A 27,748-nucleotide genomic window follows, 5' to 3' on the forward strand; every position below is an offset into this window, starting at 1 on the left:
TGTGAGATTAAGAGTCACTTATGGTTTGTCTCCCTCCCAATTCCATCTTGTTTCATTTACTCTTCTCCTACCCCCTTAACCCCCCATGTTGCATCTCCTTTCCCTCATATCAGAGAGATCATATGATAGTTGTCTCTCTCTGATTGACTTATTTCGCTAAGCACGATACCTTCTAGTTCCATCCACTTCGCCGCAAATGGCAAGATTTCATTTCTTTTGATGGCTGCATAGTATTCCATTGTGTATATATATACCACATCTTTATCCATTCATCTGTTGATGGACATCTAGGTTCTTTCCATAGTTTGGCTATTGTAGACATTGCTGCTATAAACTTTCGGGTGCACGTGCCCTTTCGGATCACTACGTTTGTATCTTTAGGGTAAATACCCAGCAGTGCAATTGCTGGGTCATAGGGTAGTTCTATTTTCAACATTTTTGTATAATACACTTGAAAAAATGCTGTCTCCCTTTAGTCTTACTCTACCTCCTAGAGTGTCTTTAGCCAGTTGATATAAGTTGATTCTGGAGGGGAGAATCAAAGAAACCTCGAGAAGCATCCTAGGATTGATTTTAAGATCAGGGAGATCCAGTTGGTGAAACACGGTATAATGGAATGTCTTAATTCTGATTTGGCCAGGACAATCCTGGTTTTCACCACTCCCAGGTACTTAGTACCTCATTTCCGTCTGAAAATGTTTTAGGTAGATTAATCAATTACAGTAGCACCATGTCTTATACATGTCCCTTCAGCTCTTTTCAAAGTCATGTGTTTGGCAGTTACTCAGACTGACGACATTTAAACTGTTTAGACACAGGCTCCCACTACTATATTCTTTTTTGTTTCCTCCCAATATTCTCCATAGGGCCTCCTGTTTCTGAAAACTTTCTATGAAGAAAATCCTTAATAATGATGGGTCTCATTCATTCAATATATGTCACTCAATATATGGCCCTCAATACATGTCCAGTGAAGAAAATGAAAATGAAAATGAAAATTTCACATACCGTCCTTCATCAGATGGTTTTCTTTTGAGTGCAGTTTAGGATTCAAATTCCGTGGTTTCAGGTTATAGATGCACAAATCACAAGGACCATGAGACAGTGAAAACCAAAGACCCTCTTCATATATCTGATATGTCACCATTTCTCCCAAGGACATAAGATTTTTCTTATGACTCTGCAAATACATCTAAAAGTGTTCATTTGTCAGTTTGATGAATGTGCCACTAAAATAACATTACCTTGGCATGTAAATCATTTTCCCATGAAATCTTTAAAGAGCATTGTCAAATGTTTCTTTGTAGCCTTTGATTCTATTGGCTTTATGCTTCTGAGGTGTCAGGAAATAGAGCTGACTCTCTGGGGTAATTTTCTTTTGAAGTTCTAGATAGCAGATGTTTATAAAACCTAATAAAAAAGATATCTTTCTCTTCTCGTGTGGGTTAGATTTATATCAGAAAATACAATAACTGACAGAGTAGTTGTGAACTACATTAATAATTCTAAAATTTAAAATTAATATATTCTTCCATCTGGAGTCTTAACAAAACATTTTTAACATCTTTGAAATCCGCAAAGAAAATGTGTCTCTTGTCAAGGAAATAGAAGCTCGAAGTGCTGGGATTTTCATTGTTCTCATGTCAGATATTGCTCAGACTCACACCCCGTTGCAATCAGTGTTATGCATATGCATGCCGAGAACTTTCCCATTCAGCAAGTAGGTTTTTAATTCCTCTGGAGACAAGTTTTTGTTGCAAAGGACTAGCATCTCTATATGCATAATCACTCCTCCTTTATATGTGCTTTTGCAGAGTGAGCTGGGATGCTTTTTATTTTTATGGACACATTTGAAAGCCTCTGCTTTCAACATTTATATTAAGGTGACAGTAACACAATAAGAACATTCAATCAATCAATCAGTGAAGATTTAATGAGCATTTATAATATTGTAGACTATGCTAGGCACTGAGATCACAAAGATGAATAAAGAATAATTCCTGTATCTATTATTCCTGAGTCTAATGAGAAGGCAAATTCATTAATGCATAATTAAAAAGAAAAAATGTGAAAGGTGGAGCAGAGATACAAGTTTTGTTGCAAGCCTCCACTTTGTTGCCCCCACATAGATGTGGGACCATGGAAAGTATGTGTAAACTTTAGTGTCATGTGAGTGTCACTTGTTCCACTAGAATACAACTTGGTCACTTTTCCTGCAGCAGGAATCCTATGGCCTAACCCCCTGCCGTCCTCTCCTGGGAGCTGGACCACTCTGGCTTGGGGCAGCCTGAGGGGAGCTTCAGGTCCTTGCCCAAGAATGCTCTGGACTCACGTTTCTTTAGTTCTGCAACTCACTTTCGGCTGTATGAGTTTACTCAACGGGGGCTTGCCAATCAAATTTGATGTGGAGTCATCCAACTCTTATGATAGGAAACCCAAGCTCCCGAAGGACCCCAGAAACAGACCCTTGTATCTCTCGACAAGGCATTTCTTGGGACTACATTAGGCCTGAAGAGATAGGAAGAACAGAACTCAAGCGTTCAGGTGATACAGAGTTGGTGGTAGGAAGTTACATGCTGAGTGCATATGTTGGTCATTTGTCCAGAATAGGAACTGCTCATGCTACCTTTGACCTACTAGATTGTATTGATCTTAATCCCCTCTGTAGCAGTCTAAGTGCCATTTTTGACTACAGGGTCATAGTTCTAAGCTCCTTTTCATACAGTTGGCAGCTCTGATCCTGTCCTATCAGTCCTTTCCCCGTTCCCAGTTCTATTCATATTCATACTGTCTCTTCCACAACAGAGTGGAGAATGTAAGCTACATCTCTTATAATTGAGGATGTCTTACGTAAAGATTTCTTATATAAAGAAAGAGTTACAGCACTCAACTCCGGCCCTGATACAGCAAGGTCCTAAGCAGAAGCAAGACTGCTTGTCAAGGAAGATTCTGGCACTGATGGCAGGGAGCCCTGTGGACTCTTCTCCCAGCAAGAAGGTCAGCCAGCACCTGCATGCTTGTCATGGAAGACATAGTTCTTCCTTCAGTCAGCATCATGGAATACCTGTATTCAAGCAGCTTTGACCTTGAACTGACTGCTGACCAGCTGCTGTCAAATTCATGTCTGGACAAATTAATATCTGCAGAAGTCAGTCAGTAGACTAGACCAGTACTGGTCAACAATGACCTTATTACTAATCCAAGGTGATAAGATGAACCATAAAGACAACGCAGCAAGTTATTTGTATAGCTAAATTTATTCAGTTTAAAGGACTCTGAGATTGTTTTTACTTATCTGTGGTGTTAGAGGTCTTCCTATTAAAGGTGGTAGATGGTTATTTTATTTTTTTAATGCTTCTGTCAAAATAAAAGTTGGGGGGCGCCTGGGTGGCTCAGTGGGTTAAAGCCTCTGCCTTCGGCTGAGGTCATGATCCCAGGGTCCTGGGATCGAGCCCCGCATCAGGATCTCTGCTCAGCAGGGAGCCTGCTTCCTCCTCTCTCTCTGCCTGCCTCTCTGCCTACTTGTGATCTCTGTCAAATAAATAAATAAAATCTTTAAAAAGAAAGAAAGTTGGCAGTTTTATGTTGGTTCTACAAATTTGGGGGGAATATTTTGCTGCTCTATGAAACACCTTTGGGAACCACTGATCTAAGTCTGGTATATAACTGTTCCCTGGAGCTTTCTTAACCTTGACATTTTTGACATTTTGAGCCAGATATTTCTCTGTTTGGGTGGGGCGGGGGGGTTCTTTGCATGGTAGGATGTTTGGCAGCATTACTGGCCTCTACCCACTGGAGGCCAGTGACAACCCACCCACCCTGATGCAACAACCGAAAAAGTCTTCAGACATTGGCCAGTGTCTTAAGATGGGCTGGGGTGAGGGGGGCTATACTCAAAAGGTTTGAAAGTTACTGCTCCAAAGACATTGTAAATTTTATTATTATTTTTATTATTTTCTCATAATGAATTTCTGTTGCAGTAAATGGCAGGTTATGGCTGGTTGTATATATGTATGGTGACCATCGATAAATGCACGTAACAAGGGGAACAAGGCTATATAAAGTGTGTGTGTATATATATATATATATTTATAGTTATATTTTACTTTATTATATATTATAATACCTTGATATATGTCTCATAAAGATGCTCTAAGGTTTAATTGGCATTAACAAGTATTGAAACTAAACTAAAGCATATGATTGATAGACAAAATATTATTACACATAATAGTATTTTGCATTTACATGTCACTTGTCACTTGAGACTCTTAGTCCATTGATTCATTTGTTTCCTCAGTGTATGATCCTCAATTCATCTCAAGGAAACTGAGGCACAAGTCAGTGTTCACCTGACATAATAAAATAATTAATTCAGTCTGTCATTTTCTTTATAATACCCTGATCACTTTACTATATTTTTATACTTGTTAAACATATTTATTTTTTATATTATATTTTATATACTTTATAATTTTTTTAGCATGTTTATTCCTCTTTGTGAGGCTGGCAGTCTCTTAGAAGTAGGGGCAGGTCTTCTTGAGCTGTGTATTAGCTCCGTTTTCCACAGAAAGACTTTCATTATAGATTCATGTTTTCAGTGCTGGACTTTTAGGACTGAGATTGCTTTAAGTGAAGGAACATACCTGCATCTTTTGTAATAATCTGGTTATAATACAACTTAAAAATATATTGTACATTCTGACTTTCATGGACACTATCTTTGCCTTCATGGGCTCCTTCCTCCATTAAAAAAAGTTAAAAATGATAGTTTATAACTACATTGGTATAAAGATGGATACAATCTAAGATGTATTATATTCTCTTTTTTGCTGATTAAAAAATAGTTAAGGGGCGCCTGGGTGGCTCAGTGGGTTAAAGCCTCTACCTTCGGCTCAGGTCATGATCCCAGGGTCCTGGGATCAAGCCCCACATCGGGCTCTCTGCACTGCAGGGAGCCTGCTTTCTCCTCTCTTTCTCTGCCTGCCTCTCTGCCTACTTGTGATCTCTGTCTGTCAAATAAATAAATAAAGTCTTTAAAAAATAAAAATAAGGGGCGCCTGGGTGGCTCAGTGGGTTAAGCCTCTGCCTTCGGCTCAGGTCATGATCTCGGGGTCCTGGGATCGAGTCCCGCATCGGGCTCTCTGCTCGGCGGGGAGTCTGCTTCCCTCTCTCTCTCTCTCTCTCTGCCTGCCTCTCCGTCTACTTGTGATCTCTCTCTGTCAAATAAATAAATAAAATCTTAAAAAAAAATTTTTTTTAAAAATTTAAAAAATAAAAATAAAATAAAAAATAAAAATTAGTTAAGACACTCCTATGTTTTAAAACACCCTGGACACTGGCCACTGTGCCCACTGTGGACTGTGAAGAAGTGGGCACTAGGATCACATACTGAAATGCTTTTCCTCTTCATTCTTATGCTCCCAGGGAGATATTCTGGTATTATTATCTCAGGGAAGAAAGACCCAGCAGGCAACAAAAACACCAAATTCTTGGGTTTGGGATTCAAAAGCTTGGGTCTTAGGATGACACCATAGATTTGGAAGAACAGATGAAGAGCTGGGCTTCCCTGTCCCATGATAGATGAGTTCATGGAATGAAGATGGAGGGTAGCCCAGAAGTTGAAAATGTATGTGTTTGTCTGGGACCCCAAATTGGAAAGGTTAAAGCTTTAGAAATTCTTGAGCAGATGAGACCTATCACTGCCTAGCCATCCATTCCCAGGGTAGAGGTTTTGGAGCTGTTGAACTGTGGGGGGTGTGTGTGTCCTCCAAGCCCAGTGTCAGGGGGTGACATGAAACCTTGAGGGGCTAGGCAAACAACTCAGGGATGGCATCTGTTTTCCAGGAACAGGTGGAGAGGGACACATGAAGATTCTTGTTGGCCCAGATAATGGCACGCTTGTGGCTGAGTGCCAGTCTAAGCAGGAGTCTGTGTGGCAGGACCAGAAGGGCATAGCAGAGATTTGCATGTATCCATAATGGAAGACCACAGGAGAATGAGGAGGTGTCCACCAATGTCAGCAGGGAGAGATGATAACAACAAAGATGGATTCTTGGCATGTGGCACCACACAGGCCCTTGAGAGTGGGAAGAGATCCAGAATTGACCAAGATTAAGGTTTTTCCATCTTAGCAATATGAGCACTTGGCAAAGAAATTAAGTACAATTAAGAAAAAAATAAAGTTGCAGTTATTGTACACCAGAATTTTTTAAAGCTGGATTAGTATTCATTATACATAGGTGTTTATGATACTTTACAGTATTTGAAGGATGTTCTGCTTTTGTATTTTTCATTTTGCAAAAATCTTATTGGTATTATATCTGTCCTCATTTTACACATGTGGAAATGGAAACACAGAAAGATTAAGTGACTTGCCCGAAGTCATACAGCTAGGACATGAGCAATGACTCAAACCCTTGGCCCCATTCACTCTACCACTCCTGGTTCTTGATGTTGTTCAATATTCCCCCTAAGGACTAAAGTGAGAGCTTCCTGGGAGGTTCTCAGAAAATGCTGACATGGTACCAAAATGCTTTTAGTATTTTGCAATTTAATGCTCAGATGTGAAGAAGGAAGAGGGTTCGTGTGTCTGGGCTCTGCTGCACCACCCTGGCTCCCTTGCTGCTGTGTTCTATGCAGTGTTCTGCTCTCATCTCAGATGCAGAAAGGCAGGGCTGTAGTTTGAATGCAGTGCAGGGTCCCAGTCCTAATACAGCGGAATGAGGTGGGGGTTCAGGTCCTAAAGGGCCTCCTGACTTAAATTAGAGTGCCCCATCCAGATGAGTGGATGCCATTCTGCTTCCATGACCCTGTGCCCACATTATAGAATTTTCTTGTGTCTTTCACCGGAGTGTGAGCAATGAAGGCAGGGACTGCATCAGGCTTAGTCCCCATTGTGTCTCCTGCCTGGCATATAGTAGGTACTTAAAGTATTGACTGAATGAGTGGACAATTGGATGGCTGGCGGCCTGGCTGGCTGGCTGGCTGGCTGCATTCTAGGGTTCCTCAATATCCCTTACACAGTCCTAGCCCTGTATCCCTCAATATCAAGGCCCCTTCTGAGGGATGTTTGGGTTCAGCTTCCTTTATCTTACTGAAGAAAGCTATGTAAAAATAGCTACTTCTGCTGCAGGCCACTCCATTTCCTTTTTCTTTTCCTCTTCCCAAATCCCTCCTATATTATTATTTCTATCCACACTTTTAGTCAAGATGTTTGGAATTTTTTTTTTTCCTCTTCTGTCTACATGTTTTTTTCCAGCTTATGTTTTATTGTCTTTAGAAGACAGTTTTTATTCCTCTTTTATTCCAAAGTTTTATTCCTCTTTAGAAGCAGGAAGCACATGTTATAAATCCATATGAGCAGATACTTGGCTCTTTCTAATTTTGAAAAAAAACTTTTAATTAAAATTCATGGTAGAAAAATTTGCTAAAGTGGCAAGTTGCCTTTCTAATTTATTACCATGTCTTATTTTAGAATTTACTTTTGGTCACTAATCTACATTATTAAATAAGGTTCACTTCATTGGAGTAACTGAGTAATTGTTGCATTGGATAAATATTGTTCTTATGATATTATTAGTTTTATCACATGTACTGCATTGTTTTTAGGAAGTACCCTCAGCGTTACTTGAAAAGAGATGGAAAATACTTTATATGTCCCACATCCAGTGAATTTATAATTAAAACAATGTCACAAATATAGTACATTTTCATTGGATAATTTTTTAAAAATTTAAATGCAATATGTAATTAAAAAAAAAAAAACTTCACCACCTAACAGATTCTAATTTATTTTTTAAGGCACCATGACAGAGAAGCCTATCCAAAAGATTATGATATAGAGGGTCCTGAGGACATAAAAAAACTGTGTAATTCAACATATTGGAGACTTGGAACTGATGAACCCCCAGTAAGTAGTTGCTGCTGATTTCTTTAGATCGGGAATCTTCCTCCTAGTGAAACATGGAAAAATAAAGGGAGGAGTTCTTTGCTGGCACCACCCCTCCATGCTGTTTGGGTACTTGGGCAGGTGACTTAGTCATAAGGTTATTGGAGAAATTAAATAAGATAAAGTAAATCAAGTGGTTAACTCAGTGCCTGTTGTTATGATGCTGTTGCTGCATCATATGTCTCCTTTAAACTTCACAACAACCCTGTGAAGTAGGTGGTATTATCTCTACTCTTCAGAGGGGGAGAAACTCCTACTAGAGGTTAAGTGACTTACTCAAAGTCCTCAGTTAGGGAGTGGAAGAGTGAGACTTTGAATCTAGTTCCTTGATTTCAAGTCCTTTTTATTTGTCATAAGGTGGTAGAGTTGTGGGTTATTAAAACATGCTGGTATTATTCTCCTGACATTTGTGTGACCCAGTTCCCAAAGGAATATTCATTGCATGAGTACTTCCTGTTTGAATTGCCATGAGTGGGTTACTCCTTGGCTATTTAGGAGCCTACCCAATTGGCGTAAGGCAGGAGCTCACCTCTCCATAGCCCCCAAATTGTGTCCTACAATGTCAAGAATTTTGGGCTAGTTGAAGACTCAGTACAACCTTATAGGATGGTCTTGGGGCTGAAGAGTTGGTAATTTGACTAGGGCAGATGCAAATGTGTTGAGAAGACTGGGTTTGTATCACACTCTGCCCCCAAAAGCAGGGCTATTTTGAAATAGGGCAAGCCTAGGAAGATCCATAATTCTCTGCTGGACATGAGTCTCGAAGACTCTCAGGTCTCCAGGGCGATGGGAATCAATTAGCTTATCTGGGCTTATGCTTGTTTCTTCCTTCCTTTTATAGTTACAGTGGATAGAGAATAATAAGGATAGCTGGGAAAATGGACATTTATTATAATGATGCAGCTGCCTGGAAATGGAATCAAGGATACTTACAGGAACCAAGACAGCTCTAAAGCAACACATCCTCCTCCCTCCTCTCTCTCCCTCTGTCTCTCTCTCTCTCACTCACACACACACACACCAGTGTCTTGCTGGCATTCTGATTTTGTGCTGCTCAGTGTCTTTTCCCTACAGCTCAGACCTCAAGGGCATTCTGATGGTTCCCTCAGTTTCCACATTGGCCTCTTGCCTTTGCACCAGGTTGCCTTTTGGGTCTTTAGCCAGCACATGGAGGGGTTCCCGAGTCTGATACTCAACTCTGTCTGTAGCCACTCAGCCCTGCTCCACCAAACACAGCTTAGCCTTGCTTTCTTAAGCCATGGGGCTATGTGGTCAGGACAAGAGCAAGTTGGGCAAAGCACACATTGCCTGGCATGTACTTAGCGTCTTTGACCCTTAGAAAAACATTTATTTTTGACTTCCAAATGAAAATGTTCTTGGTCTCTGGGTTGTGGGAGAAAGTTAGATGAAGTGAACTATGAGATGTAGGAACCTCAAACTTTCATTCTGTACATTATACACGTTACAGCAATCAAACCTCAGGTCTAATAGAGGGTGTGGAAACAAGATAATATTTACCTTCTCTATGACTTTTGTTCATGGTCATTGAAACCTTGTCCTTAGTGTTCCAGGTTTACAGTTATTAGATAGGAATGAAAATAGGTCAAGGGGTCAACTGTTTCTGACAAAATTGCTATTCTTATATCCTAATAGCAAGTTACATTTTTCTAGACTTTTTGTGTATAAAGCACTTGTTCACCCATCTTGTTTCTTGCTCTTCTTTTTTTTTAGTAATTTTTTTCATTTTTAAAATAAACATATAATGTATTATTAGCCCCAAAGGTAAAGGTCTGTGAATCGCCAGGTTTATACACTTCACAGCACTCACCATAGCACATACCCTCCCCAATGTCTATAACCCCACCACCCTCTCCCTAGCCCCCTCCCCCCGGCAACCCTCAGTTTGTTTTGTGAGATTAAGAGTCTCTTATGGTTTGTTTCCCTCCCGATCCCATCTTGTTTCATTTATTCTTTTCCTACCCCTCAGACCCCCCCACGTTGCATCTCCACTTCCTCATATCAGGGAGATCATATGATAGTTGTCTTTCTCCAATTGACTTATTTCACTAAACATAATACCCTCTAGTTCCATCCACGTCATTGCAAATGATAAGATTTCATTTCTTTTGATGGCTGCATAGTATTCCATTGTGTATATATATACCCCATCTTCTTTATCCATTCATCTGTTGATGGACATCTAGGTTCTTTCCATAGTTTGGCTATGGTGGACATTGCTGCTATAGACATTCGGGTACACGTGCCCCTTCTGATCACTACATTTGTATTTTTAGGGTAAATACCCGGTAGTGCAATTGCTGGGTCATAGGGTAGCTCTATTTTCAACTTTTTGAGGAACCTCCATGCTGTTTTCCAGAGTGGTTGCACCAGCTTGCATTCCCACCAACAGTGTAGGAGGGTTCCCCTTTCTCTGCATCCTCGCCAGCATCTGTCATTTCCTGACTACTTAATTTTAGCCATTCTGACTGGTATGAGGTGGTATCTCACTGTGGTTTTGATTTGTATTTCCCTGTTGCCGAGTGATGTAGAGCACTTTTTCATGTGTCTGTTGGCCATCTGGATGTCTTCTTTGCAGAAATGTCTGTTCATGTCCTCTGCCCATTTCTTGATTGGATTATTTGTTCTTTGGGAGTTGAGTTTGATAAGTTCTTTATAGATTTTGGATACTAGCCCTTTATCTGATAAGTCATTTGCAAATATCTTCTCCCGTTCTGTCAGTTGTCTTTTGGTTTTGTTAACTGTTTCCTTTGCTGTGCAAAAGCTTTTGATCTTGATGAAGTCCCACTAGTTCATTTTGCCCTTGCTTCTGTTGTCTTTGGCGATGTTCCTAGGAAGAAGTTGCTGTGGCTGAGGTTGAAGAGGTTGCTGCCTGTGTTCTCCTCAAGGATTTTGATGGATTCCTTCCTCACATTGAAGTCCTTCATCCATTTTGAGTCTATTTTCATGTGTGATGTAAGGAAATGGTGTTTCTTGCTCTTCTTAACAATGTTACAAAGTTGAAAGAAAGATACTATTTAAAAAATTTTCTTCATTAACATATATTATTTGTTTCAGGGGTACAGGTGTGTGATTCATCAGTCTTACACAATTCACACCGCTCACTATAGCACATACCCTCCCCAATGTCCATCATCCAGCCTCCTCCCAACCCCTAGCTACCCTCACTTTGTTTCCTGAGATTGAGTCTCTTATGGTTTGTCTCCCTTTCTGGTTTCATCTTGTTTCATTTTTCCCTCCCTTCCCCTATGATCCTCTGTCTTGTTTTTCAAATTCCTCATATCAGTGAGATATGATTATATCATATGATATTTATCATATGATACTTATCTTTTCTGATTGACTTATTTCACTTAGCATAATACCCTCTAGTTCCATCCATGTCATTGCAAATGGGAAGATTTCATTTTTATGGCTGCATAATATTCCATTGTGTGTATATACACATCTTCTTTATCCATTCATCTGTTGATGGACATCTAGGTTCTTTCCATAGTTTGGCTATGGTCGGCATTGCTGCTATAAACATTGGGATGCATGTGCCCCTTTGGATCACTACATTTGTATCTTTAAGGTAAATACCCAGTAGTGCGTTTGCTGGGTCATAGGGTAGCTCTATTTTCAACTTTTTTTTAAAGGTTTTATTTATTTATTTATTTGACAGATCACAGGTAGGCAGAGAGAGTGGAAGGGAAGCAGGCTCCCTGCTGAGAAGAGAGCCTGACTTGGGGCTCGATCTCAGGATGTTGGGATCATGACCTGAGCCGAAGGCAGAGGCTTTAACCCACTGAGCCACCCAAGTGCCCCATATGTTCAACTTTTTGAGGAACCTCCACGCGCGTTTCCTGACATGTTAATTTTAACCATTCTGACTGGTGTGAGGTGGTATCTCACTGTGGTTTTGATTTGTATTTCCCTGATGCCAAGTGATGTTGAACACTTTTTCATGTGTCTATTGGCCATTTGGATGTATTCTTTGCAGAAATGTCTGTTCATGTCTTCTGCCCATAAGAAAGATATTATTCTAGTTCTAAACCCAGACCCACTGATCTTAAATGATTTCACCTAAGGTCCCAGGTGTAAAAAGGAGGGAGATATGGATACAGAGCCTTCCTATTTTCATGTGTCAGGTATGATGCTAGATGTAGCAAAAGGGTGGATGAGTTCTTCTTGCCACAGAATTTTGATAGAGACCTAAACACTAGAATACTCTCACTAGTTGGTGAAAAACACACATCTTAAAGCAAGATGCTAGACCATCTAGGCAGGACCTGCTAAGATATTCTAAACTAGGTTAGGCCAGTATGAGTGATTATGTCCTTGAAGACTAGAGTTCAAGAAGGATTTATTTCATTGTGGGACACATGTCCCTTCTTCCTCAGTTGAGAGGTGTTTTAAGGAAATCAGAGAGATTAATAGGTGTATCCTAGAACTTAGAGGGCATAGGGTCCAGGTGTCTGACTCTTGTGAAACAAGGCCCACCTGCTGCAGGATTCCATGCCTAAAGCAGCACCCAGCTGGGAAGGTGAGAAACTTAAATCTAATACAGTTAGCAATTTTGATGATTTCACTGGACTGGAAAATTTCATAACTAAAATGAGATCCTTCTCAAGATTGAGGGGCCTAGAAAAGTTAAGGGACTCGTTTAAAATTCCCATTAAGTGAAAGGGAAGAACCAGCCATCCATGTGGGATGGAAGAGGCAGCTTGATTAAAAATGAAGTTGCTTCATGACTGCATCCTACTGATGGGATAGGATCTATTCAGTAAGAGGGTTACATGAACAGCACCTCATTTCATCCTCTGGACAACTCTTCAGGCTAGCACTCTAAGGGCCACGTTGTATAAATGAGGACACCAAGGCCAGGTGAAGCTCAATCACTTGTTCAAAGTCAAACAGCAAGTAAGTGTATTAAAAATTAAAATCTATTTTTCCCTCTGGTTCCAGAGTCTAAGATCTTAAATACTTCTCAAACTGTCTCTTGGAGTGCCAAGTTGTTCCACTCCCAGCCCAGGGCCTTTTTACCCCCCAAACACTGTATCCTCCTTGCGGAAAATGAACCTGATTATTTTTTTGCTGTGGCTTGGCCATGTGTTGGGGCATTGGTTTCTCATTTCTTATCTATAACCTCTGTCCTGTTTCCTGATTTGGGTCCACGCACATGCCAGGTAGCCCCTGTTTCCTCCCTGTTTCCTCTCCTACATGTCTTTGCATTTTTGGATTTTTGCAATATTGCTGCTGAGTGGCTGCTTTTTTTGTCCACCAGCATTTCTGTTTCACTGTATGAAGTTCTCCTTGCCCTTCAGTGCTGGTGCTGGGGCTAATGTGAGCACTGTTTATTTGTAACAGTATTTTAAATAGGAATTTCTTGGTCTTCATTTTAGCTGAGACTTTCCACAAATAAATCCATAGTCCTATGTGCCAAAGTGAAATATTAGTCCACTTAGGTGAGACCCTCAAAGATGGTTCCCTTAGGCCGGTATCCACATGAGGGATATAAGAGGATTGAAAGCCAAGAAACCAAAAGAAGGGTTTAAGGGTAGAAAAACAGGGTTTTGGAAAAGGTGTACTGTGAGTCTCATCTGCCTGGTGAAGTTAAAGATATGAGGTGCTGGTGATGTTTCCAAAGCAGCAGAGCAGAGAGAGGGGAACTAGCTACATATACATCATTGGTGAGACAAGGATAAGTGAGTACTCAGGCCCGCAGGTGGCTTTTGGGGATCAGATATAGAAGAGAAAGATGACAGAGAGCCGTTTCAGAACCTGCCCAAGAGCCGCTCATGTAGGAATGGGAGGGACAGTGACTGGATTCCCAGGGGCTGAGGCAGGACAGTGACACCCTGTGTCATGGAACATAACCACTGGGTGTTTCCAGAAGGGATCTCAACATCTACAGAACACTCTTAAGAAAGTCACCTTTGAACATCCATCAGTGCCAGAGAGGGTTAGACAACAGACATACCCAGAGGAAACCAAAACAAGATTATACTTCCACCTTTCTTGCATTTACCTCTCTCCTTCCTTGTATCCCCACACCCACATCATAAACCCTAAAGAAGCCAGAGGGAGTTGAGGAGTAGGGAAGAAGTTTAAGAGGGACAATTGAGAAGAAGCCAACTGTGCCATCTTTCCCACTGACATATGCCAGGCCAAAGCTGACCCAAATTACAGGAATGAGTCTTTCATTTCAAATGAAGTTTTGGTTAGTACATGGTACTGAGGATTTTACTTACTTCAATGAGACTCCTCTTGGGACAGTAGTAGCCAGAAGATGTTTGTATTATCTGAGAGTGGCCACAGAGGTCTTGGCAATTGTCCTATATTTTATCAAGGAGCATAAGGAAGAATTCTCCTCTCCAAATGGCTATGGATGGGCAATGATGGAGGAACAACAGGTTTGTTTTCTGATTGTACCTACATACAAGTCCCACTCGTTCAGTGAGCTAGTTGCCCATTGGTATAAAAAAAGAGCAGCCCATTCACATCATTCCTCGCTATCCTCTTCCCTTACTTTATTTTTCTTCGTGGCATTTAAAGCACTGGATATATTTAAGACTTCTTTAGTTGTTAATTGCACATGTCCCTTGACTAGATACTAGCGCCACGAGAGAAGGGACTTCAGTTTGTTTTGTTCTCTGCTGTGTTTCCAGTTCCTAGAATGGTGCCTGGCTCAGAGTGGGTCCTCAGTAGGTACTTGTGGAAGGAAGGGATAAAGGAAAGAAAGAAGGAAAGAGACAAAGAAAGAAATAAAGGCAAGAAGGAAGGAAGGGAAGAAAAAAGGGGGGAAGAGGAAGGAAAAAAGGACTGTATTTCACAAATATATATTGAGGCCCTGTTATTTTGCTAAGTGCTGCGGTAAGAAACAACTCAAAACAACGTCACTGTACATTAGGATCTCACAGGCTTGTGGGGGAGAGTGCAGATGTACAACCACAGTGACGCAGTGTATGATGGATGCTATGACAGGAAGAAGATTAAGATGTGGAAAGGGGCACCTGAACTGAAATGTGTTGAGGGGGAGGGTCATGGATGGCTTCCTAGTGGAGATGCCCACAGCACAGCTCCTGAGCTGAATCTAAAGGAACCATTCATTGGTGAAATCTGGAAATATACCAGTCAGGTTTCAAGGGTGGCATAATCGAATTCCTACTCCAGTGCTCCTTCTGGCTTCAGGAGAGCATGTGGGGCCATGGGGATGCAGCTTTCTGGACAAGCACTCATTCAGGCCACTTTCTCTGATTGTTTTATGAGTCTAAGCAATTATGGGAAATAGCATTTTAAACTATAGCTTTTTGTCTTGGTATTTCATTTAAACTTTATTTAGGTGCTGCTTAACTCTACCAGAGTGAGCCCCATGCAAGCTAAAATGCTCAGAGCTCTTCTATCATGGTTCCTTCATTTGTAAAGTCCCTCACCCAAGGATCCTGACAACACTACCTCTGTTACGATCAGTATGTAAGGCTGCTTTTGAGGAAGGAAACTTCCTCAAAACTGAGAAGAATTAAGTACAGGGTACCTTTGATGCTGTGTCATAGAAGGTGAGAACTTGTCAGACATAAAGGAACAAGGAAAACCAATGGGTGATTTTTCTAAACAGATTTTTCTTATATGGCTAATGGATCAGTGCCAAGGCATTTCCAGAACTAACAGGACAATGTGAATGAGCATATTAGGCTAATATTAGTATGAATAGCATTACGGTCATTTTGAACTTTAAAAAGGTAAATAAATGAATAGTACAAGAGTGTGCTAACATTCTTTTTATGAATCTAAAAAAAATAGCCAAGAAAGTCTCAAATATGAGCTATTTTAGAGGATGAAAATATGATATTTAAAAATTAATGACTCTAAAAGGGATATAAAGGGATATAATTATATCAGATCTGAGAAATTCAATTATTATTTACTTAATTGGTTCAGGTATTTTTTTCTTGGATTGACATAGTAGAATAGTGTTTTGATCATAAGACTATACTTACAGATGCTTCTTGCATTCAGATCTATGTACTTGAAAGAGTCATATGGATCAAATTTTTGTGAATGGAATAATTTTAAATGCCTTTGGAGGAGAACCACTTATAACCAGGAAAAAGGGAGATGTTTGGGGCAAGTCGGTGATGGAGGCAGGGTCTCCTTTTGCTTCAGGTTTCTGTAATCTCTGAGCTTAAAGTTGATGCCACCATTTCCAGCTTCCTCGCATGGATCTACTTTGGATTGTCTTTTCCAACATCAGCATAAGTGCACCTGCCTCTACTGTTTCAGGAATTCTGTATAAATTTAGGCCAAGTGAGCGTATTTTCCATGTCTGCTGATGCATCCATGGACTTACTGATTCAAACGTGTATCTGCTCTGTCATTTCTAGGGATCTGGGATAGGAATGAATGTTGGCATCAGCCATTTTGATCCCATCACTCTCCTTCACAACTCTTTTTCTATAGCAATAATCATGCCTCATTTAACTCTTTGAGGAACTAGATTTTAATTTTTCAGTATATCAGTTTTCTGAAGCATGTGCTCTGTTATGTTGAACAAACGGCACTTGAAAGATGCAGTCGCACGCGCACCTGTATTCTTTGTCTCACTGTCTATTCACCCTACTTTGTGGAGTGATGTTTTCTTTTGTACCCTTGGATAAAATGGTATGCAGATTTTATAAATTTTATGGTCACTCTCTGATCATAACAAGTCTGTCGGTCCCATTTCAGTAAATAAAGTATCTCATCAAAATGGTGAATTTCATTTAAGGTAAAAGATTTTCTCTTCCTCCAGCTACTCTGCTCCAAGCCAGGGAATTCTGCAGAGGGAAATGTGTCTGTGTGGGGAGTGCGGGCTGACCTTCTAGTTCTTCACTTGCTCTGTTCTTTCCTTCCCTCAGACATCAAGACAACTAAAAGGCCCTCTTGTGATTATTCTACTAATATTCATTACTTAACTGAGACTGTTTTTGTTACAAGAAACAGTTTTGTTATCTGAGGTGATTGTAAGAAAAGATAGAAGAGATAGTAGAAAAAAAGAATGAAATCATTTTTCTGATCATACCCCATGTCATCCCAGTTGCTCAATATAATGATGGGCAGGGAGCCTCATCGATTCTCTGAAATCCTTTAAATAATCTCTGTATGGAACTACTATTGTGTTCTCCTGGATATGAAAACAGAGTCAGAATTTCCAAGAGCAAAACTGCGAAATAAGAATCATCCTTTTTTAAAGATAAAGACTTTTTACGAAGTCTTGATATTGGTTGTTGATGATGGTGACCTTTTGGCAATGATACAAAAAAAGCTACAGTTGGTAGGGGAAGTGCTACTTAACAGCTTCAGTTAGGACTGAAGATCTAAGAGGACAGGTGCCAAGTTCTTCATTCCATAGTGAGGTGCCATATCTGTCACATGGAACATGCAAAGCATTTGGGCAATAACTGTCTCTCATCCACCTTGAAGATTAAAAAAAGAAGAGGTTGATATTGAAGAGACCTGGTATTTGGAATTTGGAGTCCTTTAGAGAGAATTTACATGCTGAGTTCCACCCCTTCTTTCCACATGGGATAAGCTACTCCCGGCTGTAGTGTGGGACCTCGAGGATATTGGGCAGCAAGGGATTTGAGTAACTGTTATCCTGAAGTTGAGGAACATGGTTGACTGAGGTCGGACTTACTCCTGAGGCAGCCTGTGCCATCACAGAGGGAGCCTGATGTGGAAAGTGTCTGCACTTCCTACAGTATGGGTCAGAGGAGTCTGCTTCCGGGGACTCTGTAAGAACATAAGAAAGAAATGTCAACTAGCAATCAACTAAAATGCATCTTTCCAAGAGCTATTCTTCTAGGAGTAGGTCATCCTTAGCAGAAAGAGTCTGGCTACCCTCAAATGTGAAACTTGAGGGGAAGTCACAAATGATTTTCTCTTTCCCTGTACCAGTTATCCAGTTAACAGTCACTGGGATTTCTTAAATGCCACACATATAAGAAGAGTTCATCTTGGAAGATTAGAAGTTGGGACTTTAAGAAAAATTGATATTTAAGAAAATGGGGAATAATGATGATGTTATAAAGTAAACTTCCTAAATACACATTAGATATTTTTTATTTACCATTTGACTCAAGCTAGATCTTATTATGCAAATTTAATGGAAATTTTAGTGATTATCCTGCAATTTTGTTCTGTGTTAATTTAGCAGTCTCACATACCAAATTACCAATCTCCAGTTCGTGGTATACACACACACATATGTATATGTATATATACACACTTATATGTATATTCGTATGTGTGTTTGTGTGTGTGTATATATATATATATATATATATATATAGGGGCGCCTGGGTGGTTCAGTGGGTTAAGCCGCTGCCTTGGGCTCAGGTCGTGGTCTCAGGGTCTTGGGATCGAGCCCCGCATCGGGCTCTCTGCTCAGCAGGGAGCCTGCTTCCTCCTCTCTCTCTGCCTGCCTCTCTGCCTGCTTGTGATCTCTCTCTGTCAAATAAATAAATAAAAATCTTTAAAAAATATATATATATATGGCCAAAATATATATATATGGCCAATTATATATATAATATATATTTATACACAAATATGGCAATATATACATTTATACATATATGTGTATGTATATACATATATACATACACACATATGTATATGTATATACACACACATATATGTATATTTGTATGTGTGTGTGTGTGTGTATATATATGGCCAAAATATATATATATATGGCCAATTATATATATATATATATAATATATATTTATACATATATATATGGCAATATATGGCCAATAAAATATATATATGGCCAAAAAGATTTTTAAACACATGTTATAGTGCTTTTATAAATTATCCACCCTTATGTCAGGTTATGAATATTTCTAGACCACAGTGATTTTTCACATTAAAATGGTGTTGGATTAGATTTGCCCACATGCAACAGACACCACAAATCAACAGTAGCTGTTCACATGAGGTTTTATTCTTTCATGTAAAAAGTCTGGATGATAGCAGGTCAGGAATGGTATGGAAGTTTGCCAGAAACCTGCTCCTTTCAGCTTTCTACCCTGCCATCCCTGCGCAGAGCCCAAGATGGCTGCCAGAAACCTGCTATGTCCACATTTCATGCAGGAGGAAAAGAAAAGCAGTGGGAACTTTCCTGGAGTTGTATAAATTATTTCCATTTATGCCTCATTGTTCAGAACCAGTCACTGGTTATATTTAAGTATAAAGGAGACTAGAAGTGCACTTGCTGTGCACTTCCACATAGCACTGCGTTATATGGAAGTATTGAATCACTATATTGTACACCTGAAACTAATATATTGTATGTTAACTAACCGGAATTTAAATAAAAACTTCAAACTATCTTTTTAAAAGATAAAGGAAACTAAAAAATGTGGTCTGAAACACCAGGTCTCTAGCTAAAATTTTGGGGGTTCTAACACTGATGAAGACGGGAGGTCTAAAATTGAGGGGTACAGGAAACAGAGGTTAGGAGTGGGTCCTGGAGACAGATTCTCTCTTGGTCTTGGCTCCACCACTTAACAGGTTGTAACTTTGGTCAGGAGTCTGACACTTTCCATGTCTTTATTTCTTCAGGTGTGAAGTGGGAGTAGTAGAGTTTTCAAGAATATTTAACGTGAAGACATTTAGAACAGTGTCTAGCTATGTGCTGTTATCATTACTATGATCCCCATGATTTACTGCAGCTCACTAAGCTGTAGTCAGTCAAGCCTCTGGAGGGTGTTTACTACACTCGCCTGGCCCTTCATAGATATAGACTGATGAATGAATGAGTCAGGCTGCATGTTTTGAATTGTGGAATTTCTGCTTTCTTGCTGGTTTACCTGGGCCTCACGTATTCTGTTTCAGCCTCAGTTTTTCCTTAAAATGAAGATCAACTATGCCAAGTGTTTTTCCTTTCTCCCTTCAGGTCTACTTTTCCCCCTTCTCAGCCCTGCTCTGTGCCATGGAGGCTGACCTTTATGCACAGCTTCAGTGATCTTCCTTGCCCTCTGGCTTTCTGTTGGGATTAGCCTGTAGAAAACTGACAGGTGCTTTTGGGTCAAGCTTACACATGAAAACAAAACAGTTAAAAAAAAAAGTGCCTAGTAATTTTTTTCCTAAAAGAAATGTCTTAGTTTTTGTTAAAGTGTATAATATGAAGCTCAATACAGTGTCTCTTACCATTGACTTATGAGCTTGGGAATTTATAGGAAGAGTAGTTGAGCAAAGGGTATAGGAGTCAAAGCTGGAAATTGGGTTGGGTAGCTGGTGATTCAGGACGTTGAAGTCTTAGAGAGCAGTAGTCAGAAAAGATCTCTAGAGCCATGGAATAGACCAGGGAACCAGGGCCAGAGACTATATTTAAAATTGGTTTGAGTAGGATAGTTTCCTAGTTGTAGCAGAGCTTTATTATACCAACTCAAAGCAGTCACTGATCAGCATTTGACTATAGCTATGATATTCCTGCAGTTGAAGTCTCCAAATATCTAAACAAAGGTCTTTCTTTCTTTCTTTCTTTTTCTTTTTTTCTTTCTTTTTCTTTCTTTCTTTCTCTTTCTCTTTCTTTCTTAACAAAACCTGGTAGCATTAATGTGATCTAGTGCTTCATTGGATGTCTTCAGGTTTGGAGAAAGTAATGGGCTCTCTTGATGGTGGTGAGTTCTGCTTCTCTGCTGTCAACCTCCACATTCATGATCTTCTAGAGTCTGGAATGGAAAAAAAATATTGAATCCTCAGCATCCATTTTTATTTGTAAGATTCCCTAAATGTTATTCATGATGCTTCTTCAATTGGTTTGAGTACATCTTACAATTTGCAAGTCTTTCTCATAGTAATAACTTCTTGATAATTTATTGAGTAATGGAGAATGAATGGATGATGGGGGTGGTGGCTCTGGTATCTGATCCAAAGTGATTTACAAAGTGATTGCTACAGACATTTTCTTACTTAGGGAAATTAAAATATACTAACCTTGAGAAGGAAGTAGAAAGCATGTAGCATTAGTATTTAGTTGAATGCATTTCATAGAAACAACCAACTTGATTTTTTATTTTCCAATAACACATGGTAAGGAATGGCCATTTTCACATATTTATGATGAAATAGCTGAACTGCTATGAGATAGTACTTATTTTTCAATGTCAGTAGCATCAATAATTAAAATCAGAATGCGCTTCAACAAAAATATTTTAATAACTGACCATTTTGGGCAATGTATATATTTTTCTTATATGCGGCTTCCATTTTTCCAGATTTGGATATCAGAAACACATGAAAAAATGGCACAAGTTTATTTAAACAGAGAATTGGATAAAATAAAGAGGAAGCCTTTATTGAATGACGAGACAATGAGCTCTGGGATTATTGAAAGGTATTCTTCAACTTTCCTTTGCTTTCAGGACATAGACCTGCAGGCAAGGATTTGTATGAGTGGTGAGGTGGTGTAGCAGGCCCAGCTATACATTACAGGGACCCATCAATCGCAACGAACATATCGCAAGTTTCCATGCTTTTCTGCTCATGCCATTCCCTCTGTCTGGAATTCCCTTTCCCTCAGTTGTTTGCCAATCAGCAGTACCCATTCTGGGTCCAGCTAAAATGTTACTTCCTCTTTATGCATTTTTCCTGGTCAATGGTCTGACTAGATTTGAACACCAACTTTGCAATTTACTTGTGAAATAGTGTCTATAATATTCAGCTTGTCAACCTATAAAATGGGTATTATAAAACTATCTACTTCCTAGATTTCTCTGAAGTTTAGCTGAAAAGAAGTATGAAATGTACATAGAAATATTACCTGACAAGCAGTTACTAATTAAGCTAATTCCTATAAGCAGTCACTGATCTGGATCTTGCCCTCTGAGCATTTTGTTTATGTTCTGAGTAACAGTTGGAATGTAAGTAGACTTACATTCTAGTCATTTATATGTATGTGTGTTTCCCCTGAAGTAGTACTTTGAGAGTAGGAACTCTTTCTTACTCATATCTGTAGTCCTGCAGCTTGGCACAGTGTCTTTCCATGGAAAAGTCTTTCCATTCATCTTGTCTTCTGTTGTAATTGTTGGAAAGTGCAGTCAAAACAATGACAAAATACTGAATTTTTCATTTACTTATTGGGACATTTTATTTTGCAAAGTGCAGAAAAGTTGCAGACACGAATAACCTTTAAGAAACTATTCAGCCGGGGCGCCTTCCGCTCAGGTCATGATCTCAGGGTCCTGGGATCGAGCCCCGCATTGGGCTCTCTGCAGAGCAGGGAGCCTGCTTTCTCCTCTTTCTGCCAGCCTCTCTGCCTACTTGTGATCTTTGTCAGATAAATAAATAAAATCTTAAAAAAAAAAAGAAAAGAAACTATTCAGCCCCAGGTGTAACCACCCCTGCGTTCGTAATAATTTTCTTCAAGGTTATACAAATTATAATTGGAGGGAGGATTCAGAGACTGACCAATCCCGTTAATAACTGGTGCTCCCGATACAGCATTTTCTCAAGTAAATCAGTTTCTGACTACTCCCACCATCATGGTTATTCTCGCTCACATAATCAACAGTTGGAGCAGGTGCTGCACTTGTTATCGTTTGAGCAAGGTGAACTGTACCCACCCCCAGCTGGCAACCTAGTTCATGCAGAAGCTTCTGTTGACTGATTTTCCCCCCATAATTAGCAGGTATTTCCTCAATTATAAGTACTATCAATTTTATTACTCTAACTATTAATATAAAACCACAAGCCATTTCTCAATACCAAGCACCATTATTTGTTTGATCAGTCCTACCTGAAGTCATTCTTTTACTATTGTCGCTCCCCTGTCTTGGCAGCACGAATAGCTAGATTACTAGTCAGATGCAATCTCCACAGTATGTTCTTCACCCGGAACTGCTGCACCTGAACCTGATTTAACACTGTGTGTAAACTACACTGGTCTTAAAATAAAAAATGAAAAATTTTTTATAAAGGATAAAAAAAATTCAGCCCCACGGCTTTGAAAGTTTATAAATGTCAGTCTGACATGTTTTCTAAAAATTGTTGTCTTGGTTTCAGGGACACTGGACTACCTGCCACAGGCTTCGGAGCTCTCTTTACTAGACACCCACCAGATCGGCATAAAATGTTAGTAGACCCTAAACTGTTACAGATTGCACAAAACATTTCTGAATTAATCAAGGGGTTTGTTTGTGGAGGTGGGAGGGTGAGGGTATACCAAGGTCAACAAAATACTCTTTACATGGCATTTTACAGACTCCTTTCTGTTAACAAAAGGTTTTTTCCCTCCCTCATCAGTATGCAAGCACTGATAAATTGTCAATCCTCATTATTCAAGATTTCGTATTTGCAAATTCTCCTAGTTGCTAACATTTATTTGTAACCCCCGAAGCAGTACTTAGGGTGATTCTTCCATGGATATGCATAGAGTGGTGAAAAATTTGAGCCACCCGATGTGCACACTTACAGCCGAGGTGGAACAGAGCACAGCTCTGCCTCCTCATTTCAGCTCTCATACTGTACACAAGTGTCCTTTTCATGGTCTATTTAGTGCCATGATTTTTGCATTTTTTGGTGTACTTTTTGTTGGTGATTTTAGTGTTTGAGATGGCTTGAGAGTATAATGTTAAAGCACTGTCTAATGTCCCAGCACAAGAAGACTGTGATGGGACTTATGAAGAAAATACATGTTAGATAAGCTTACTTCTGGCGTGAGTTGTAATGCTGTTGGCTATGTTCATTGTTAATGAATCACAATACATATTATAGTGTCTTTAAACAGAAATATGCATAAAACCAGGTTATGCACTGATTGATGGAAATGTGAGCAGAGGCTCTCAGGAACCTAATCCCGTGTCTCCTCTAAGAGCAATGGTTCAGTATTTGCTAATTCAGTGTTTGCGGCGATTTTATAGAACATTACTATGAATAATGAGAGTTGACTGTAGAGCAGGAGACTGTTATTTTCTACTGAAAAAAGAAATATATTTATTTTGGGGCAGTATGATTTGTTACTATAGAAAAGAAATTTGTCTTCCACTCATCTTTCTAAAGAAGACAAACTTTCATAATTTCTGTAATGATATATAGATAAATGATATGGAATAAAGGTACTTAGAAGCATGATAAAATTCTAAGTATTGAGTTGTGTACTAGATATATATGGATATATGTCATCATTACCAGAAATTTGGATGTTTTCCTTTGAGAAACGCCCAGCATTAGAACTAAGCTATCTTGCAATCTGCCTGAGGTTAGGGTGGGAAGTTTCTTAAATGAAAATGCCCCACCCCATTTCAGTCACTTGTAATTCTGGCTAGGTGTTCTAACAGTGCAGGTCCTAACATTGATTTCTCCTGTGAGGTTGGCCTGGCCTATCTCTCCCACAGCCTGCTGTAGCATACCCAAGTGGGCTGGAAGGTCCAAGGGAGTATCCCCAGAATGATCCCTGAGGAGGATGGACTTCTGGCTTCCATGAAATTGATGAGCTAAAAACATTCCGCTGGCTCCCTTCCCTGTACTGAAATCTGAAAATTCCAGTGAAGACATGGAAAGGCAGAATGAATCCAAAGGCAGACCTGAAAACTGTATCAAAACTTTGAGAAACTCTAAAGAAAATGATGGGCTAGTGGAGGAGACAGCTGGAAGATGGAAGGGGAGGAGGAGAGAGAAGACAAAAGTTGATGTCTCTAAGTGGAATCTTGGGCCAGTCCAGGGTGAGCGCTGTGATCTTGGTTGGCCAGGCTCAGACAGGAGCTGAATGAGTCTTGTCTATTGCATTTGCAAACATGAAATATATGCTCGAAGTTGAATTTTTCTGCATTGACTTTGCCTGCTGTTTTCGGTCCAGGACAGAAAACAAGACAGCAGGGCCTTACCCAATAGATGATTCGATAACAACAGTCTATCTCCCTGAAACTCTGATCTCAGCACTGAAATCTATAATACTGCCACAGATGGCCAGTGGGGCCTGGAGCTGTCTCCCCCAACTCCAGTTCAAGAAAGCAATCTCGGATACAGAGGAATTAGGCAGTGCATCTAAAGGAGAAAGAAATGCCAAGGAAAACAAGTGCAGTTAAGCCCAGGGACCTGCAGTAGGAGCGCTTAACTCTACCTCCCTCCCTTCCATCGAAGACACTAGCTGACCCTCTCCTTTCAATGGGCCACCTTTGTAGTCGTCAAAGCAGAGGCAACCGATGGTCTCAGGAATAATACTAATGAAGTCCCAGTTAAAAGATACCATGACTCATCTAAAGAGTAAAAATATCATGAAGAATGACGGGACATAGACAACCTACCTATATCAGAGGAAGCAGACCCAATGGAACAGGAATTTAAAGCTTTATTTTTTGGGAATATAGAGGAAACAAAAATAGGGACAACAATAAAAATTAAGTTGATGTTCACTTTTCAACAGCAATACTGGATTGCAAGAATATAACATTGAAGCGTTGAAGGAAAAGAATTTTAAGCCTAGAACTATGGGAATGGGTGGGTCAAGTAAAGATACCTTCAGGCACTCAAGGACTGGTTTCAGACTTACTGTCTTGCTATGCATAATTATAGCACTGGGCAAAATGTACTAGGCAACTGTTGTCAGGCATTGTGTAGCAACTGTGTGGCTCTGTGCTCCTTGAGATGAGAGGGTAGCATCCCACTCTCCCCAGACTTACTCTCTGAGGATGCTTCTTTCGGGTGTGGCACCAGGAGGTGAACCCAAATGTAGAAAGTGTTCTTGTGGAGCTGGGAAGCAGGAATAGGAATTTAGAGCTTCTGATGGGACTAAAATTTGTAAGACAGGGTATTGGAGGGAAGAAAGTTGTGTGTGGAGGTGGGAACAGGAATCTGCATGGAGTTCCTCTTGGGTTCTTGGTCGAGCATGAGGCCCTGTATGCACTATGGAAAGAATAGCTACCCCTGGTTTTAAAAGATCATATAGAACTATCTGCAGTGTATTCTGAAATTTTACATGATGCTGCCTCCTGCGTGGTACTATTGTGTAGCGGGTTCCAGGGCTGTGTCACCTGCCTTCACATCCTCGCATTGCTGCTTACCAGCTGTGTGATCTTGGACAAGTTGCCTAACCATTTTGTACCTCAGTTTCATCATTTGTAAAATGATATTTATAAAGGCATCCGTGTTCTGGGGTTGCTGTGGTGATTAAACAAGTTAATATACATAAGATAATTAAAACAGTACTCGATGTGTACATGATAAGTGCTGTGCGCGATGGCTGGGCCAGACACTCGGCAGTCTAGAAACTCCTATCTATCAGTTCAGGGAAGTGCACTTAATTGACTTCATTGATGATTTATACCTTCCATTTTCTGTGTTCTTTCCTTTTGGAAATCCTTTATTTGGATGTTGAATTGCTTGGTCTGGTCCTCTAATTTTCTTGTCTTTCTTTTTTATTTTTGCCTTTAGTATCTAGTCTGTTTCTTCAACCCTACTTTTGAGTTCTTTTGTTTGTTTGTTTGTTTTTTAATTCTTCTGTTTTTATAGGATCCTTTTTAAATTTCATGACTGTAGTATCTTATCTATCTAGGGATGTTAGTGATTGTTTTTCTTAAATTTTTTTCTCTATGTATACTCTCTATTTCTTCCAAAATGCTTTTTTGTTTCTGTTTGTTTTTTGAGTGTAGTGATATCTATCTTCCTTGCTAGAGGCTTTCTTGAGATATCTGATATCTTGAGATATCTGATAATCAATCCTTGCTTTCCGACTCATGATTAAGAGCCTGAGAGTGAAGCTTACTGACTTGGAGCTTTACTGGAGATATCTAGGTGGGTCTCTTTGGGCTTTGTTGTTGCTGTTGTTGTTCTACACCCCCCCACCCCCGACGCTCTGGTGTCAGCAGTCTTTCCTCTTGGGCTGGTCAGATTCCCCAGAGGAATTCCCCTTGCTTGACCACCTGACAGGTGAAGGACTGGTGCCTATGTTCTTGGAGTAAACAGGGTATTTTGCTGGGACATCAGTATTAATCTTTCATTATGTATGGTCACTGAACCATGTTGTTGATCAATGACTTTCTCTTTTACCCTTTCTAGTGAATACATTTCTAGCTTCCTACTGGAAGAAAGGAGGGGCAGTTACCCAGAAGCAGGGAATGGCAGAGGGGCCTGGAGCTCTGACTGCTTCTCCAGCGGCACTAACCCAGTCCTCCCTTGCTGCTTTAGAATTTACTCAGCTTTCTGCTAAGTCAGAGACCACTTGTTCATCTTCTCTCAAGCTTCCAAAATTTGTTTCTCTTGTCCCTTTTTCTGTTCTCCTTATTCTTGCAGGTTTATTTTTTTAAAGCCTCTTTAATATGCTTTTAATGGAGCTTTTTGAAGAAGCGAAATGCAATGTGTACCTTTAATCTTAACTGCGAGGTTGTCAAGTCTCATCTGAAATGTCACCGCCTCCAGAGGACCTTCCCTTGCTACTGTCACTCCCAGCCCTCATGACTTGGTAGGTCCCTTGTGGGTGTCCATGACTCTTGTATGCTTCTTTCATCCTAACACTATTCATCTTGGTTGTGATGACTTGCATTCCTGTTTGTCTTTCTTGGTAAACTCAATGCTTTAAAGGGAAAACTGTCACAGCTCTATCCCCAGTGCCTATAGCCACTGCACAGTCGGTAATCATTTCTTGAACGAATGGATTATTTCCGATGTGGAACAGAAAATTCTTTTTTTTAAGTATTTTATTTATTTATTTATTTATTTGCGAGATAGAGAGAGAGAGAGAGAGAGAGAATAAGCAGAGGGAGAGAGGCAGAGAGAGAGAGAAGCAGGCTCCCGGATAAGATACGGGACTGGATC

At 40.0% G+C, this 27,748-nt stretch overlaps 1 protein-coding gene across 4 annotated transcripts in view; it reads left to right on the forward strand.

Annotated features, from left to right (window-relative positions):
- CUNH9orf135 (chromosome unknown C9orf135 homolog) overlaps positions 1-27,748 on the forward strand; it is a 103,456-nt gene that overhangs the window by 45,337 nt on the left and 30,371 nt on the right. For 3 of the 4 annotated variants that reach the window (XM_032866589.1, XM_032866587.1, XM_032866588.1), the window contains 3 exons: positions 7,804-7,912; positions 21,217-21,335; positions 23,003-23,071. In XM_032866589.1, the coding sequence (XP_032722480.1) occupies positions 21,244-21,335; positions 23,003-23,071 (161 nt within the window). In that variant the 5' untranslated portion in view covers positions 7,804-7,912; positions 21,217-21,243. Of the gene's footprint in view, positions 1-7,803; positions 7,913-12,835; positions 12,872-21,216; positions 21,336-23,002; positions 23,072-27,748 lie in introns of those variants that run through there. The other variant, XM_032866590.1, reaches the window with a different exon arrangement.

Source organism: Lontra canadensis, unplaced genomic scaffold (genome assembly GCF_010015895.1).
Source record: "Lontra canadensis isolate GAN:19392208 unplaced genomic scaffold, GSC_riverotter_1.0 scaffold31, whole genome shotgun sequence".
Taxonomy (NCBI): Eukaryota; Metazoa; Chordata; class Mammalia; order Carnivora; family Mustelidae; genus Lontra; species Lontra canadensis.